We start from the raw sequence: 17,954 nt of genomic DNA, 5'->3' as shown, positions 1-17,954 counted from the left end.
TATATATATATATTGTTTGTGTCAAAAAACACACTTACCGCCAGTCACTACACTCAGATTGATGAATAATGCTTTCATTGTTATTCATTTTAAAGTATGCTTTGGAAAAAAGCTGTTTTCAGTCTCTCAGATATGAAGATTTCCTGCTTTTCTTAGTTTAATATCATATCAAACTGAATATCTTTGGGTTTAGGACTGACAAAACAAGACATTTTATGACACCATCTTGGACTTTGACAATCTGGGATGGACTTTTTAATCAGGATTATTGGATATTTTATACACTAAACAGGCAGATTAATTGATAATGAAAAACCCAAAGTTGGTTGCAGCCCTATTTCAAAGTGGCCTCTGTCAACCTCTATACTTACAGCATCATGTGTCTGTCCCACTGAGGTACGGTGGCCTGTTGCAAACACAAAGAACCAGATTTTACTGTCACTTTACTACACGGAGCAAACGTTCTACAGATTCTAGATCACGTGTTTGTCTTGAGATGGTAAATAGGTGTTTGCATGCACTGAATTTTGAAAGGAAAAAAAATATATCAGCATTTAAAGGAATAAGGTTTATTGCAAAGTAGGTTTTCCCTAGACAAATATCTGGTTACAAAAATGACACTAAGATTTTAAAGTTATGGAAAATATAAGACAATATGTACCCCACAGTGCAGTATGTATATTTAAGTTTAACCTTAGTTTTTCAATCTTCTTTTGTTGATTTCTGTTTTTCATATGACTGAAACAACATGCTTTAGTAAAAGTGAGTTTCATCATCGATTAATCTGCCAAATCCCTTAATTAATCATTTGGTTTATAAAACGTCATAAAAACTGTGAAAAATGTCCAAAAAGATGTAATTAAATGTCAGATATTCACTTTATTATGATAAAAAACAAAAAACACAGAGAAAAGCAGGCTATCTCCATATCTGTGAAGCTGAAAACAGCATTTTAGTATGAAATATTACTTTATTATGATGATTTAATAACTTTTATTCATAAATAAACTGAACCTAGTTGTTCTATGAAAAATGCTGACATCATTGCCACACCATGAAAAATCACAACAAGATGACGTATTCTCTCTGCTGCTGTGTTTTGGGCGTCTTCTCTATTAAAAGGTTGAGCCAATGAAAAGCAGCGCTCTGTGTTGTCGTCATCGGTATCCGGTAGATATTGCGTCAAGCTGGAAACTATCAACCAGAGCTAGAACGGATGTAGGGTTTTTCAGAAACAAATAAAATGTCCTGCTATAATATGTCTGCAGTAATAAGTTTTAATACTATTCTAAAGTATTATTACTACTACAAAAATGCAGTGAGGGAATTCCTCTTAATATGTTTATGTTGTATCCACTAAACACCGGGAAATCTCCTTGTAAAGGAAAATTAATCAATTAATATAAAATAAATTATAAAATGTAAGTAATATTTCATACTAAAATCTCTCTTCTCTGTGTTTTTTGTTTTTTATCATAATAAAGTGAATATCTGACATTTAAATACATCACATTCATCACCTCATCATTTTTGCACAAACATTCAACATGGAGAAATTATTTAAAATAGAAGAAGAAATGAACATTAATTATTACACCAAAGTAAAAAATGTACTTACCCTTCATGAGAACTCACCCATAATTACACGTGCAGTACTTTGCCTTTATTTATAATTCCTCTTAATATGTTTATGTTGTATCCACTAAACACCGGCAAATCTCCTTGTAAAGGAAAATTAATCAATTTATATAAAATAAATTAAAAACTTAAAGTAATATTTCATACTAAAATCTCTCTTTTCTGTGTTTTTTGTTTTTTATCATAATAAAGTGAATATCTGACATTTAAATACATCTTTTTGGACTTTGAGAAAAACTGTGATAGACATGGCTGCTTTAAAATACTACTTAAAGAGTAGTAAAGCAGTTTTAATACAATTCTAAAATATTATTACTAGTACAAACAGGCAGTGAGGGCTGCTATGCATCCATTTTGATAGGCTTATTTTCTAATTTGTTACATTTATTAAGTTTTTTACAACATCTAGGACATTTTACCATCTGGTAGTAGAGGCCTACTTTATAAATCCCTCATCATTTTTGCACAAACATTCAACATGGAGAAATTATTTAAAAAAGAAGAAGAAATAAACTAAAATCCTCTCTTACCAGACCAGTGAAGCAACACCAAAGCATCTAAATAAAAGTAAAAATCATGCAGCCAAAATGTGTACTTACGCTTCATGAGAACTCCCCCATAATTACAACATATTAAAGTGACCAAAATAGTCAAACCTTCTAATAACAGTAAAAGGGGTAAACAAAAATTCTTCATAGCAGTCATTTTGACTTGTCATACTAGGAAAAGCAAAGGTGACATTGATAAAACATTAACAATGGCTCAGTTCCATTAAGCTATTCCAGTGAACCAGCATGCACGATAGCAGGCCCTCCTCCATCATCATTACTGTTATTAGATGAACCTGCGTTTCCAACTGTGACGTGTCAAAATGTCTGCCATGAAAAAGGCTTATGTGTTCAAACCTGAACTAGTAAAGTGCTGCAGGAATGAGTCCTAAAACCATGAAATGAGTCAGCTTTTTCTTTCATTTCGAGTAACCTCGTCTCAAAGTCAATGTTTTTTTTTAAATGGGGTTTGATAGATGCCTGAATTAAGGTCTGTAGTTAACATTCTTCTCCTACCAGACCAGTGAAGCAACACCAAAGCATCTAAATAGAAGTAAAAATCTTGCAAAGTTGTAATAATAATACCCCATTAGCAAAGTATCGTACTTTCTTACCTAAAACCTCTTATTTACTTTGTTTCTAGCTGTGTTTGTATATAAAGTCCTGTGTTTAAGATGTTTTGTTGTAACATAATCTAACTTTTTTTTTTTTTTAAATCATTTGTGTGTATATGTAATATTCTACCTACAAATGTTCTGTATGTGCTGCTAATTTTTACCTGAATGCTTTGTATATTTAATTTGGTCAAGCAGAAAATAACAGCCTTGTCGTGTGTACTTGTACTCGTGACCGTAGTGTAGTTCGTTTATAGCCTAAAGTTTGCTTTTTTTCCTTTCTGATGATAACGTGCACACTTCAAATTACCTTCCTGAACAAAATATGTAGGAATCATAAATTTGTGTTTGCCAGAGTGCTTATTTTCTACAATAATCCAAAAACCAATGGAAAATCTCATTAGGTTTTTATCAAGGGAACCATGGCGATGCTAACTTGCAGGGTTGACCTACAAAAGAACTACAACTAAACTCACCTGTAGCACTGCCAACCAACCTGCAGCCCAGATGGCTGACCTACTCACTGGGTGGTGAACTGGCTGACTCCCAGGTGGTTCAGTTCTAATGTAATCACAGGTCACTTGCTCTTTATAAGCCGGACCAAAACACTAGTTATCTTATTCAGGGCAATCATTTTCACCATGAAGAAAAGAAAACAGCACATTCACGTCAAGGAGCCACCTTCGTCTTTATTATTGAAATGGTTTGGTTAACACAGACTCTGTAGTTCAGAGCGAGTCAGTGAGCTGAGCTGGATAAACACTCCATCGTCTCCTATGTACACCAAGCTGTGTGACTGCATTAGAAGGCATCTCCTCACACGTTACACAGGACAAAGATACCCTTGCCTGATGGGGGCTTTATTTGTAATTTTTAAAAAAAGCAAAATGAAAAGCAAACAAAAAAAATCTGTAGTGTGAAATAATTTTCTTCTTTTGACATATGTTACATTTGTTTAGATTTTTACAAAAGTGCAAACAGATCAAGTTCAGATCTTCTAAATATATATATATATATATATATATATATATATATTATATATATACACATATATACGCCATGGCATGTGGGGTTCAAACAGTCAGATTTCATCTTGGACCTCTGTGCCATCAGTCCAGCATGGAGAATTTAAACATCACTGCTGTTTTTAATAGTGGGGGAGATTTCTCAATGCAAGTACTCAGCAATGAATATTGTAATGATTATGGCACACACCTTTTGGTCCATTCATAGATGCACAGGCATCTTTTTTTTTTTTTTGTTGCTAAATGCTTAAATAGGTCTTTGTGTGGATATACAATGTGCACTGCTGTGTAGCCCCCCCCCACACACACATTCCCACCCTCCCCGTGTTTATTCATGTTGTTATTGGTTGAAGGTCATATAGATCATGGCAATGCTGGACCTGGCTGTACAGGGGTCAAAGGTCAGAATTTACAGGAAGTAATCTGGCGTGCGGCGGGTGACGTGGGGTTCCCCTCTGCGAGGCGCAGGGTCAAACTGCAAACTGGTTAGAAGAAGAAAGAAAAAAAAAGGAGAATATAAATAATTACGTTTGAAGAAATTAAAAATCATTCTTCCGGCCCTTTTTTTCTTTTTTTTACTTACAATGAGTATTTGAGGGTGTCATCTAGTTCCATGATGGCTGCCTGGTTGCCACAGCGATAGCAGTAGTTGGGAGCACTAAATATTGTCACCACATTCCTCTCATGGCACCAGTTGTAACCCTGAAGGAAGCACATGCATTATTCATAGGAGACATATAATAAATGTTTTCTGAAGCAGTGGTTGAATATTTTTTTATTCATCTGGGAAGTCTAAATAACCTAAGAGCCAGAGTGATTTTTTTACTAAATTGTATGTTTCTCTGGTAAAATGAACATAGACACTCACCTCCATAACCAGCTGGTGGGCGCGGGACACCAGCGTGAGGCGGTTGGCGTGGTTGAAAGTCTCCGAGATGTCCTGGCCGAACGTGTAGCCGGCCCCTCGAGGGGAGATGCCCCAGCCGCCGCGGTCGTCAGGGTCGGACCACAGCAGGTCACACATGGGACCCTGTGGAGGACGAAGAGGAGGAGGAGGAGGAGGAGCATGTTAGCAAGGAAACGCCACCACGTTTAACTGCAAATATACTGGAGGTATGGAGAAATCATTGCATCCTTTTTGCTTCTTAGTATTGGCTTAAATGTGTGTATGATTTTCAAAAGTATCATCTTTACCTCATGTGGCACTTCCTGTAAACGGTCCAGTGCTCTGATGTGATCCAAAGTATCTATGGACGGCGACAGGCCTCCATGAAGGCAGAAAATCTGGAAGGACAAGAGAGGAAAAGTTCCGTATTAGTAGTAAACACAAGTACTTCTATCTGACAGTCATCCATCACATCATCTAACCAACATAAGGTCTTATCAATACGTGTTCTCACCTGGGAGTCTACCAAAGCAGTGAGGGGGAGATAGTCGAACAGGTCTGTGAAGTACTTCCAAACGTTGGCGTTTCCATATTTCCTTAAGCACTCGTCGTAGAAGCCGTAAACTTGCGTGATCTGTCTGCTCTCGTGGTTCCCTCTGAGGATTGTGATGCGCTCCTGGTAGCGTACCTGAAACACGAGCGAAGAACAGAACTGTAAAAACTTCTGAAAGCAAGTTTTGCAGCAAATCAAATGTTGGACTTTTGTTAAAAAGGACTTACCTTAAGTGATACTAGTAAAGTGACGGTTTCTACGGAGTAGTACCCTCTGTCTACGTAGTCTCCCATGAACAAATAGTTTGTGTCTGGAGACTTCCCTCCAATCTTGAACAGCTCCATGAGGTCGTGGAACTGGCCGTGCACGTCGCCGCACACCGTCACCGGACATCTCACCTCCTGGACGTTTGACTCCTTGGTGAGGATCTCCTTTGCCTGGAAAAAAAAAAGAAATAAACACACATTTTAACTGTGGTTCATAAATTTAAAAAAAAAAATGGACAAAAGAACACCAGGGAGAATGTGGAATACAAACACTGCAAAAACGCCTTGAAACAGAAATCAAATCTCCACGGTGTATGTGTCGTTTGACGCTTTACTGGGTTTCTGCTCGTTGAAATGCAGGAGAATCCATCTTCTCCAATCACTGTAATCACACTGCTCTAAACTCTGTCATTGTCTGTGTCCCTCTCTGTCCTCCATCTTTATTTCAGGAAGGGACAATTTCCTGCCAACATCTCTGCACGATTTCCACATCAGCCTCCAGTGGGGTCTACGTTAAGACGCTACACAGTGATTACAACACGACCCCCAGCTTCTCCACAGTAATCCCTCCCAAGGAAATAAGCCCCTACTGAATGTGTGTATGTGTGTGTGTGTGTGTGTGTGTGTGTGTGTGTGTGTGTGTGTGTGTGTGTGTGTGTGTGTGTCTGGTTTCCTGTGGGCCTGCCCTGCAGTACGCTTGGAATGACAGCTGTGGTTGCACTGCAACATTTCCTAAAATCAATCAGTGTGAGGCTCCAAAAGCCAAGAATGGTGTGGAAAACAGTCGCTGGTGTCTGTGGAGGAAACGCCTGTTTTCCTCCGGTTATTACCTCCAGGAGGGCTTTGGCAACTCAACCACTACAAGTCTTAAAGTGGAACTGTCAGACAACTGTTTCTTGTAAACGGTACATGCTACCCAGAGCATCATGGCGCAGAGTAAAAGTTGATGCAGCAGCGTATGACTCAGTACTTCGCCTACAGCGAGGGTTCTTTTTAAAGGAGACACTTTGTAACTGCTGTCTGCTGATTCAACGCAAACATGAGAATCTTCTGCAGGTCAGCTGTTGCTGGAAAAGAAAGGTTCACATGGCATCATTTGGCTTCGTTGAAACATCTACTCCAGTGTGAGTCATGACAGATTCTCCTTTTTTTAATGTATGGAGTTATCCAGTTAGCTAATGGGAGTTGTAACTGCATAATAGATTGTTGAAAACAGCATGTTTAAAAAACAGATTGTTCATTTTTTTAACTACGCAGCTGCCTTATGATTAAAACATTAGGACAAAACAAATTGGAAAAGATCTAAACAGAACCAGTACCAAAATCTGGAGACCCACATCAAGGCCATAATTCTGTTCTAGCTTATCAGTCTGGTCTGACTGAGCGGTCCTTCAGCTGGATGAGCCCTTCAAAAGGAGCTTTGAAGCAGACAAATCCTCAGGCTGAGAGAGAAACGGTCTGCAGCCGAGCTGAATGACCATCAGACACGTCTGACGCACTGAGCCGCAGAGGAGAGACAGAGTGAGACAGAGTGAGACATCTGCAAAAAAGAGGAGTGGTCATCTGCTCCCAAATAAACACCGGGCAGCCTCCATCTTTTCATATCGTTCCCTTTAAAAACAACCAATGTGACCACAGTGAGAGAAAGAGAGAGTTGATATGGACGAAGTGCTGAAGCCGGCCCGTCGCACAGACGGACAGAGATGGACCTGGACGGGCCTGCAGCGCTGCACAATGCTGACCGATAGTACACCCACAGACACACCCTCCTCATACCCACAATGCCATGTGGCGGCAGGCCTTTCAATAACCTGGGGGCCTCTAAATCTAAAGCTACAAGCCGGTGTTAATGTGGAAAAGCAATATATTTACAACCTCCCCTCCTCATGATTACATTGAGTGAGATGAGGGGAAAATAAATAAATGTGCATCTAAATGGGGCCTGGTGTTTGATCCTCCTTAAAAAACACAAAAGACAATTAATACCCTCAATAATTTGGGTAGAACTGAAAGTATTAATAACATAAAAGAAGTCAGGTTTTGGGCAGTGAACATTGAAATTTTCATCGTGGTTACATGATCATTTTTGGACCATATGGTAGATTAGAAACCAAATAAAAACACATTTTTGTTGCTCCTGCAGGTAAAGAATCCTCTGCATTTTAAATTTAGATCAGAGGACTGTTCTCTGGGTAAACGTACTGGAGTCTGGGTTTAAACAGAAGTAGAACAACCCAATCAAAGACACATCCTTAAGTACTTTTCCTTCCACTCATAATTCATCAGGACAGCCACTCTTAGATTGCTTTTCCAGCGCATAATACAGTAAATGTCCTCCAGCTGACCTGTATGAGTAATGTGTTCATTGACTCATCAGATATCAGCACTTTGTCCTAAAGTGGCTCAGCTGATCATAACTTAAATGTCGTAATCAGTCAAAATGATGCTGCAAAAACACTTTTGGCTGGCTTCTCACGGCTGTATTGAATGACTGTTTTATTTTTTTCTTTGTCTCCTGTGAAGTTCTGCTAAAGGTCAAATCTGACACCGTAGAGGAAGTGGGCCAGTGTTTTAATCTTTTTTCGGTTCCTCTTATATCCTTTTTCCACTCAAGACACTTTTAACCTTTGCTCTGGTTTATGCTCTTAGATGCTTGTTTAAGAAAGGAGATGCACTTATGACTTCTGGTGACTAGTAGTTCTCTTGAATACCTATGTTGAACACACTTATTGTAAGTCGCTTTGGATAAAAGCGTCTGCTAAATGACTGTAATGTAATGTAATGTAATGTAGTCAAACTCCTGCATTTGTGGAGCGCCGTCATAGCAGAGTGGTTAAAGTGTGTAACAAAACACAGCTATGTCCCAGGTTTGATTAAAGTCTTTGGGAACATTTTTGCATGTCTTTGTCCCACTTAATTCCAGTCTCTGTCTTCAAAACAGTCAAATAAAGGCAAAAATGCCACCTAAAATATCATTTTTAGGTACTGCAGTTGTAAATAACCTAATTATCTGCCTTTATAGCTTGTTATTATTTAGAATGAATAGTTAATAATCCACTTTAACAGAGAGGCAAAGTCCCTCCCCTTCAATTTGACAACCAAAGGACCTTATTTTAGAAAAAATATATACAAGATGTTTTGAATGGTGCATGAAAGTCTCATTTTGTCATAAAACTCTTGAAGTAGGGGACTGTGAAAATACGCAATTAGAAAGACTACACACCCAAATGTATGTAAAGTGACGACTTCGCCTCTCTTTTCCACTGCAATCATCAACAACATTAATCTCCTCACATAAAAAAACAAAGCTAGTAAATATCCTTTACTTGTAACAAAATAACAAAAATTGGAGAAAACAATAAACCTGAACAAGCTTAAGTTCAATCAAAGCAAATATGACATAAAACTAGAAAAAGGGAACAAATTCAATGTGACCTTCTGCTTATGGTGCAAAAAGAACATTTTCACAAGAGTTTAAACTGGGATTCAGTGTGTGACAGACCAGTTTGACCATGAGACAGCACTACAGAAACAGTTTGGTGCCAGTCTAGCCGTGGATGAAAAGGATGACATCAGCAGTTACTAAGCACCTCAGCCAAAGTACAGAGCACACAAACAGCACAGGGAGGGGGCCTCAGTCTGGATCACAGCCCCGCCAAGGACTCCAGACGTCACACCGTCAACAAGCTGCTCAGCCCAGTGCTGAAACAGTGGAGTCAGCATTTTAACGGCTGCCGCATTATAATTCTATTAAAGCGAGTTAAAAGAGGGCCAAAGGTTCTCCTGGTGACATTAAGCCTGACGACGAGGCACAAATGTAACCGCGAACAATGACCTCACTCAACATGTTTATGGGAGGTAAAAGTTAAGCATCTTCCTGACAACAGCACTATAAATCAGTGTGGAAATCAGCACCGGCAGATTGTGTTTGCGTTTACTACCATGACAGTTTTGTGATTTTTTTGTGACGCATTTAACAACCTTTTGTCAACGTCAGTGTTTTTGGTTGCAGTGTGTTCAAGGTGATGTCTGTAATGTTGCATACTTTAATGTGTTTAATCATTTTTACAGTTTTTATGATCTCACTAGACCATTATCTTGGGATTTCTGCTGTTTAATGACTATGCAATGCAAATTGTGTTCACTATATCAGGAGCTGTTCACTGAGTCATTTCTGTGAGTAAAACCGTGAGCTCAGTTGGTAAACACGGCTGTATCTGTGGGCCTGACTGGCTGCATCGAGCTGGTTTTAACATAGAGGGGTCATACAGAAGGCCTCAGCTCCAGGAAGTAGGGCAACTATTTCTGCATGACCAAATATGTTACATCATCCCGACACACTTTGATAAGCAAATCTCCAAATTAACGCTGCCGTGCTGTTGCTTCTCTCTGCTACATTTTACTGCCTTTGATAAATCTCTCCTGTGTTTTAAGCACTTTGTGATCTTCCCTTATAAGATAATTCAACTACCTTTAAGACAAGACAAATGAACTGGATCTAGCCTAATGGTTAGAAAACGGTTTATTTTTAAGCGAATCAAATGAGCCGAGATAGATGCAACCCTGGAACTGAAGCCAAAAACAATGTCTGACTGCTTATGCAACGCTCTAAAAGGGGTTCTTTTTGAACGGATGGCCATGAAAGGGATTGCGTCTCCGTCTGAGGTACGCGATACACATTTCATTACATTTACTGTTTAATTGACAGGAACATTAAACCAACTTCCAGAAAACAGAGCCTTGTCTGCACTCACTTAATTCAAACTAGATTAAACTCGATTAAATTATCATCAAACTGATGACCACACCCCTTTGTAAACAAACAACACATCTAGAGAGAGAGGGCGGGGAATTACAGCAATGCTTAAAATATGTTGCATCGGTTATGATAAACAAGAAAAAGCGGATAAGCATGACCTCCTCCCTCTCAGCCTTTGCTGAGAAAGCTGGAATGAACAGGCCGCGGCCGGATCACACAGGACATCGCATTCCTCCACACCCCCATACATCCCAAAACAGAGACGGCCGCTCTGTGAGTCACAATGAACGGTGTTATCCTGAGTCACACACTCTGATCCCCTTAGCAACAATGGACGTGGTTGTGTAAGGGATGCAACTCAAAAAAATCAATCTCATCCTCTGCTATTTTTGAAAGCAGCGAGGAGGTCAGCGTGGGTGCATTCTACTGAACATAACAAGCAGTCCCAGCGGGTGGATAGATGGGTGCAGGTAGAACGCAGTTAGAGCAGTCCGGCTGCGACAAGGAAACGGCCTCAGGGAAAGGAAGCTGTAGGTTTCCTCTTAACTATTTGTTGCTGCATTTGGGTGAGAGGCAGCAGGAAAGAAAAAACACAACATTATTTGGGCCTTTCCTGCATCTACATGTTCTTCGATGGTGTTCTTTCCCCCCTGCTAATTCAAAACATCACTGTTCATGGAGGCCTCCAAATCTATCAGATAGTCCTGCTTTGCAATACAGACAAATGTGGCGACATTTCAAAGCATATCAGTTGGAAAAATAAAAGATAAAAGCCTGTAAAGTCAAATGACAACTGACATTTTCCTCCAGAAGGCACGACAGTTATCTTCATGTCATCCATAGCTTCTAATATTGACATGAAGATGTCGAAAAAGGTATAGAGTATGGGATCTTGACAATGAGGACTGTTTTAAACTACTGGAATTGACCATAAATGCTGATGATGTGGGTGATTTAAGGAGCCACTTGACCTCCAGAACTCCATACATGGTAGTAGCATTTTACGAGCTGAGAGCTATAGAGCTGTGCTGAAGAATGAAAAACAGACTTAGCAAATGGCAATAAAAAAAATGTAAAATAAACACCTGTCTTAAATGATGTCTCTGTCATCAGGGTTTAGTTCATCAGCTAATTTAAAGAAAAGTTTAGGTAAAACAACAACTATTGAGTTTGATAAACTATTGCCAAAAAAAATGTAAGAAACAAACACCGAATTAGGATGATTAAAAACTGTGCTTCAAAAGTCTAAGATTTACATTTTTCTGTCCAGCCCAGACATCTAGAGCTGGAAATCAGCAGGTGGTCCGAGCAGAGAGGCTGTTCTGGAGAGATTTGGGTTAAGCTCCAGCTCAGAACAGACAGGTCTGCAGCAAGTCAGTTGGCCAGTTACCGGCCAAAGCAACACCAAGAGAGAAAACATGTGGGAGATACTGAGAAACACCGTAAATGTTATGTGTTCAGAGTGTCTTTGCAGGAATAACAATGAGTGGGGCGGTTTAATAAGAGCACATTCCTGGCTTTGCAACAAGCAACCACCTATTAAGTGACTAAAAAGGTCAAAGCCACAGATGACATTAAATAACTCATGTTTAAGTTTCTAAAAAACAGAAACAAAAGACATATTAAATGAGATCAGCTGGTCATGTTTAATGTTTGCAATGTCTATGTAAAACAGAAACAAAAGCTGATGATACATATGGTTCAAAAGCATGAGTTCACAGCCCACTCACATGACATTAATACGTCATGTTTAATGTTTGCAATGTCTATGTTTCACTGCATAAATGACTTCTAACTGGCCTGAAACAGAAACAAAAGCTGATGATTAATATGGTTCAAAAGCATGAGTTCAAAATGAGTTCAAAAGCTGCATCAATACGTCATGTTTAATGTTTGCAATGTCTATGTAAACAGAAACAAAAGGTGATGATACATATGGTTCAAAAGCATGAGTTCACACCCCACCTAATGACATTAATACGTCATGTTTAATGTTTGCAATGTCTATGTTTCTCTGCATAAATGACTTCTAAATGGCCTGAAACAGAAGCAAAAGCTGATGATACATTTGGTTCAAAAGCATGAGTTCACATCCCACCTAATGACACCAATAAGTCATGTTTAATGTTTGATTATTAATTACTTTGTTGCCTTGTTAACAAGCCAGTCATTGGCTGCATTAGTGACTAATGATGAAGGGCAGGGGGTCAAAGGTCAAATGCAACTTTGTACCTGTGAGGGGGGGAAACAGCAATTATGTGGCACATGTGCAGGGTGTAAATGTTACATTAAGAAACAATGTTTACAGGATAGACAGAATCAAAATGTTTTTTTTTTTTATTGGTGTGTGTTTGACACCACACTATAGACGCCATTTTAAGAATTTTTTTTTTTTAGTGTTTTAAATATCTCACCTTTTCACAGAGCGTTTTCACTTGTCCCTCAGACAGCTGCTTGCATTCATTGAGCTGCTCGATCCACTGGTCCAGCTCTTTAGTAAAAGCCTTTTCATCCATGTTTTCTTTCTGGGTTTATTCTTGATTTAGTAGAAAAACTCAACCCAAGATGTTTCCTGGTGCCTGCTGTAGCTTGCAGAGCTGTGAACACGCTCCTCTCTGTGGTCTGACTGAAGCTGGAGAGAAGTCAGCTGCTGATCCACCCTGGAAACACCTCATCTCCGGTTAGGACCTTCTAAATAAAAGCACAAGGCTGCAGAGAAGAGCTGGTGGAAAAAAACATGTGGTTGTTTTTTCACCTATCTGCAATAGTGGAAGTATATTTACTCAAGTAGTGTACAATTATGATGTATTTGTACTTTACTTGAGTAGTTATATTAATAGATGTATTACTTTATTGATACCCATGGGGGAAATTCGGGGTGTTGCAGCAGCTCAAGTACAGAGAAACAGATAATAAATAAAACATATTATACAATAAAAATAATAATAATAATAATAATTTTAATTTTAATTTATTTTTATTGTTAAAAATAAATAAATATTATTTTTATTTTTATTTTTATTTATTTATATATATATATATTTCATGCAACTCTAAAAAATACTGTACATTTTTTTTATTTTTAAAAATGTGTTTTATATTTTTATTGTTAAAAATAAATATTTATTTAATATATATATTTTATTTTTATATATATATTATATATATATATATATATATATTTCATGCAACTCTAAAAAATACATATATATATACTGTACATTTTTATTTTTAAAAATGTGTTTTATATTTTTATTTTATTGTTAAAAATAAATAAATATTTATAAATATTTATTATTTATTTTTTATTATTTATTTTTTTTTTATTTTATTTTTTTTTTTTTTTTAATAAATAATAAAAATGTATTTGTTTTTTGTTTTTTTTGTTTTTATATATATGTTTCATATTTCATAAAAGCTCTATGCAACTCTCTACTTCCAAAACATTTTAGAGGCACTTCTTACTCCACTATATTTAACTAATAACTTAGATTCTGATTAATTAAATTAAACAAAGCAACAAATAAACTATGATGTAGTCTTATAGGTTAAGATAAAGTGAGACTTCATTGGACCTCGGGGGAAATTCACAAGCTAGCCAGAAGTACAATCATTTAAATTAGAAACACCTGCTCCATTAAAGTGATGCATTAGTGCATCATTAATCATAATACGATGATACGATATACAATATTCTGAAATGGGCCATTCTGCATATCGAATACTTTTCCTCTTGATACTTTAAGTATATTTTCATGCTAATGCTTTGATAAAATACACCTAATAACATTAGACTTTATTAATACAGCACTTCTTAAAACAAAGTTGCAAAGTGCTTCGTGTGGTTGAACCAGGACTGAAACATTTCAGGGCTGCAATGAGGCAAATAAAAACACACAGTTGAACATTTTTATCATTTTTTAGAAGTGATTGTAAAGATGTCACTGATTCTGCAAGCCTCAGATATTCAGGCAGAGAGTTCAGAGCAGTAAGGGTGTGACTGCACAACCTTTGTACTTCTACTTCAGATGTTTGACGTTTTGTGAGCATAAACACTGAGTCAACTTATGGTAAAATGGATAGGATCGAACTTAGGTTATATGAATTTCATAGAAGCCGAGATAAAACTGGTATGTGTTGTCAATTGGTTTAATGTTTGTTGTCATATACACACCAAAATATGCATGTTTTCTTTCTATTGCAGCTTAAGTGCTGTGTTACTTGACAGTGGCAACAAAATAAAAGCCACAACAATAACCCACATTTAACATTTTGGCAAATTATTAAGCTTGAAGTCCTTGCGTGGTAAACAAGGAACTAAAGGACAAGTCTGTGCTCTATCTGGAGCTCAGCAAATGAAAATCATGAATGTATGTCTTTCCATATTTAAAAATTGTATCCCCATTATTTTATTCTGACTTCTATTTTATATTTGATTTATTTTAAACAATTGTTCCATCTGCCCTTCATTGTCCTTAAAAGTTCCTTTGCTTGTACATGTCAGTGTAAATGTCTGTGCCTGTGTATAAACATATTTCCTGTCTTCTTTTATTGCCCCAAATCAAATTGACTTTGTGCATTTATTAACTGCAACATTTATATAGAACAAGCGGTATTTATGTACCAAAATACAGGAAATGAGAGCTTTTGAGGATGCAATCAGCTCAAAAGGGGTATGTAACAAGGAGAGAGCGCCACCTCATGGTAGTTTAGTGAATAACTTGACACTAAACCCACCTTTTACTTCATTATAGAATAAAGTACAGTACCAGTCAAACGTTTGGACACACCTTCTCATTCAACTAAAATATAAAACATATTCTGGTTTGTTGACCATTTGTTTGTTTACCACATAATTCCATATGTGTTCCTTCATAGTTTGGATGTCTTCAATATTAATCTACAATGTAGAAAAAAAACATTGAATGAGAAGGTGTGCACATAATGCATAAAGTATATTTTACATAAGACTTAAAGTAAGGTAATAAATCACAAGGCTAAATTAATAAAATGCATAATAAATTGCATGCATAATACAATAAAGAATTAATCCCATAAAAATTGTATTAAATTATAGGTGTTGGGGGATGCAATCAGCTCAAAAGGGGTCTGTAACAAGGAGAGAATAACTTGACACTAAACCCACCTTTTTCTTTATTGTAAAATAAAGTATAATTGGCACATAATGCATAAAGTATATTTTACATAACACATAAAGTAAGGTAATAAATGACAAGGCTAAATTAATAAAAATGCATAATAAATTGCATGCATAATACAGTAAATTATAATTAATCCTATAAAAACATAAAAAATTGCATGCATAATACAGTAAATTATAATTAATCCGATAAAAACATAATTTATTTTATTAAATTATAGTGTGTTGGGGAGATGCAATCAGCTCAAAAGTGTCCTGTATATTTCACATAACACTTAAAGTAAGATAATACTGGTAAAATGCATAATAAATTGCATGCATAATACAGTAAAGAATTAATCCCATAAAAACATTTAAAAATTTTATTAAATTATAGTGTGTGGGGGGATGCAATCAGCTCAAAAGTGTCCAAACTTTTGCCTGGTACTGTATATTTTACATAACACTTAAAGTAAGATAATACTGGTAAAATGCATAATAAATTGCATGCATAATACAGTAAATTATAATTAATCCTATAAGAACATAACATTTTTTATGCAATCAGCTCAAAAGTGTCCTGTATATTTCACATAACACTTAAAGTAAGATAATACTGGTAAAATGTATAATAAATTGCATGCATAATACAGTAAATTATAATTAATCCTATGAAAACATAATAAATTGCATGCATAATACAGTAAATTATAATTAATCCCATAAAAACATAATAAATTGCATGCATAATACAGTAAATTATAATTAATCCCATAAAAACATAATAAATTGCATGCATAACACAGTAAATTATAATTAATCCTATAAAAACATCATTTATTGTATTAAATTATAATGTGTGGGGGGATGCAATCAGCTCAAAAGTGTCCAAACTTTTGCCTAGTACTGTATATTTACATAACACTTAAAGTAAGATAATACTGGTAAAAAACATAATAAATTGCATGCATAACACAGTAAATTATAATTAATCCCATAAAAACATTTAAAAATTGTATTAAATTATAGTGTGTTGTGGGGATGCAATCAGCTCAAAGGGGTGTGTAACAAGGAGAGATAGTTTAGTGAATAACTTGACACTAAACCCACCTTTTTCTTTATTGTAAAATAAAGTATAATTGGCACATAATGCATAAAGTATATTTTACATAACACTTAAAGTAAGGTAATAAATGACAAGGCTAAATTAATAAAAATGCATAATAAATTGCATGCATAATACAGTAAAGAATTAATCCCATAAAACATTTAAAAATTGTATTAAATTATAGTGTGTTGGGGGGATGCAAATCAGCTCCAAACTTTTGCCTGGTACTGTATATTTACATAACACTTAAAGTAAGATAATACTGGTAAAATGCATAATAAATTGCATGCATAACACAGTAAATTATAATTAATCCCATAAAAACATAATAAATTGCATGCATAACACAGTAAATTATAATTAATCCCATAAAAACATAATAAATTGCATGCATAACACAGTAAATTATAATTAATCCCATAAAAACATAATAAATTGCATGCATAACACAGTAAATTATAATTAATCCTATAAGAATATAACATTTTTATGCAAATCAGATCAAAAGTGTACTGTATATTTTACATAACACTTAAAGTAAGATAATAAATAAATGACAAGGCTAAATTAATAAAAATGCATAATAAATTGCATGCATAATACAGTAAATTATAATTAATCCTATAAGAACATAACTTTTTTTATTAAATTATAGTGTGTTGGGGGATGCAAATCAGCTCAAAAGTGTCCTGTATATTTACATAACACTTAAAGTAAGATAATACTGGTAAAATGCATAATAAATTGCATGCATAACACAGTAAATTATAATTAATCCTATAAAAACATAATTTATTTTATTAAATTATAGTGTGTTGGGGGGATGCAAATCAGCTCCAAACTTTTGCCTAGTACTGTATATTTACATAACACTTAAACTAAGATAATACTGGTAAAATGCATAATAAATTGCATGCATAACACAGTAAATTATAATTAATCCCATAAAAACATAATAAATTGCATGCATAATACAGTAAATTATAATTAATCCTATAAGAACATAACATTTTTTATGCAATCAGCTCAAAAGTGTCAAACTTTTGCCTGTATATTTTACATAACACTTAAAGTAAGATAATACTGGTAAAATGCATGATAAATTGCATGCATAACACAGTAAATCATAATGAATCCCATAATAAAATGCATGCATTTTTTTATTAAATTATAGTGTGTTGGGGGGATGCAATCAGCTCAAAAGTGTCCTGTATATTTTACATAACACTAAAACTATAATTGCACATAATGCATAAAGTATATTTTACATAACACTTAAAGTAATAAATAATGACAAGGCTAAATTAATAAAAATGCATAATAAATTGCATGCATAACACAGTAAATTATAATTAATCCTATAAAAACATTTTTTATTAAATTATAGTTGTTGGGGATGCAAATCAGCTCCAAAGTT

The 17,954-nt window shown here is 35.6% G+C and overlaps 1 protein-coding gene across 1 annotated transcript; it reads right to left on the bottom strand.

Moving 5' to 3' along the window:
• Positions 1–3,479: 3,479 nt before the first annotated feature.
• On the bottom strand, positions 3,480–12,946 carry ppp2cab (protein phosphatase 2 catalytic subunit alpha b). The gene is made up of 7 exons (XM_054625186.1): positions 12,704–12,946; positions 5,492–5,701; positions 5,226–5,399; positions 5,020–5,109; positions 4,694–4,855; positions 4,409–4,527; positions 3,480–4,307 (listed from the first exon to the last, which is right to left on the bottom strand). The coding sequence occupies exons 1-7, from the start codon at positions 12,803–12,805 to the stop codon at positions 4,235–4,237; spliced, it is 930 nt and encodes a 309-aa protein (XP_054481161.1). The 5' UTR covers positions 12,806–12,946; the 3' UTR covers positions 3,480–4,234.
• Positions 12,947–17,954: the final 5,008 nt, after the last annotated feature.

Source organism: Anoplopoma fimbria, chromosome 24, assembly GCF_027596085.1.
Source record: "Anoplopoma fimbria isolate UVic2021 breed Golden Eagle Sablefish chromosome 24, Afim_UVic_2022, whole genome shotgun sequence".
Classification (NCBI taxonomy): domain Eukaryota; kingdom Metazoa; phylum Chordata; class Actinopteri; order Perciformes; family Anoplopomatidae; genus Anoplopoma; species Anoplopoma fimbria.
This window is presented reverse-complemented; position numbering and strand designations above follow the sequence as displayed.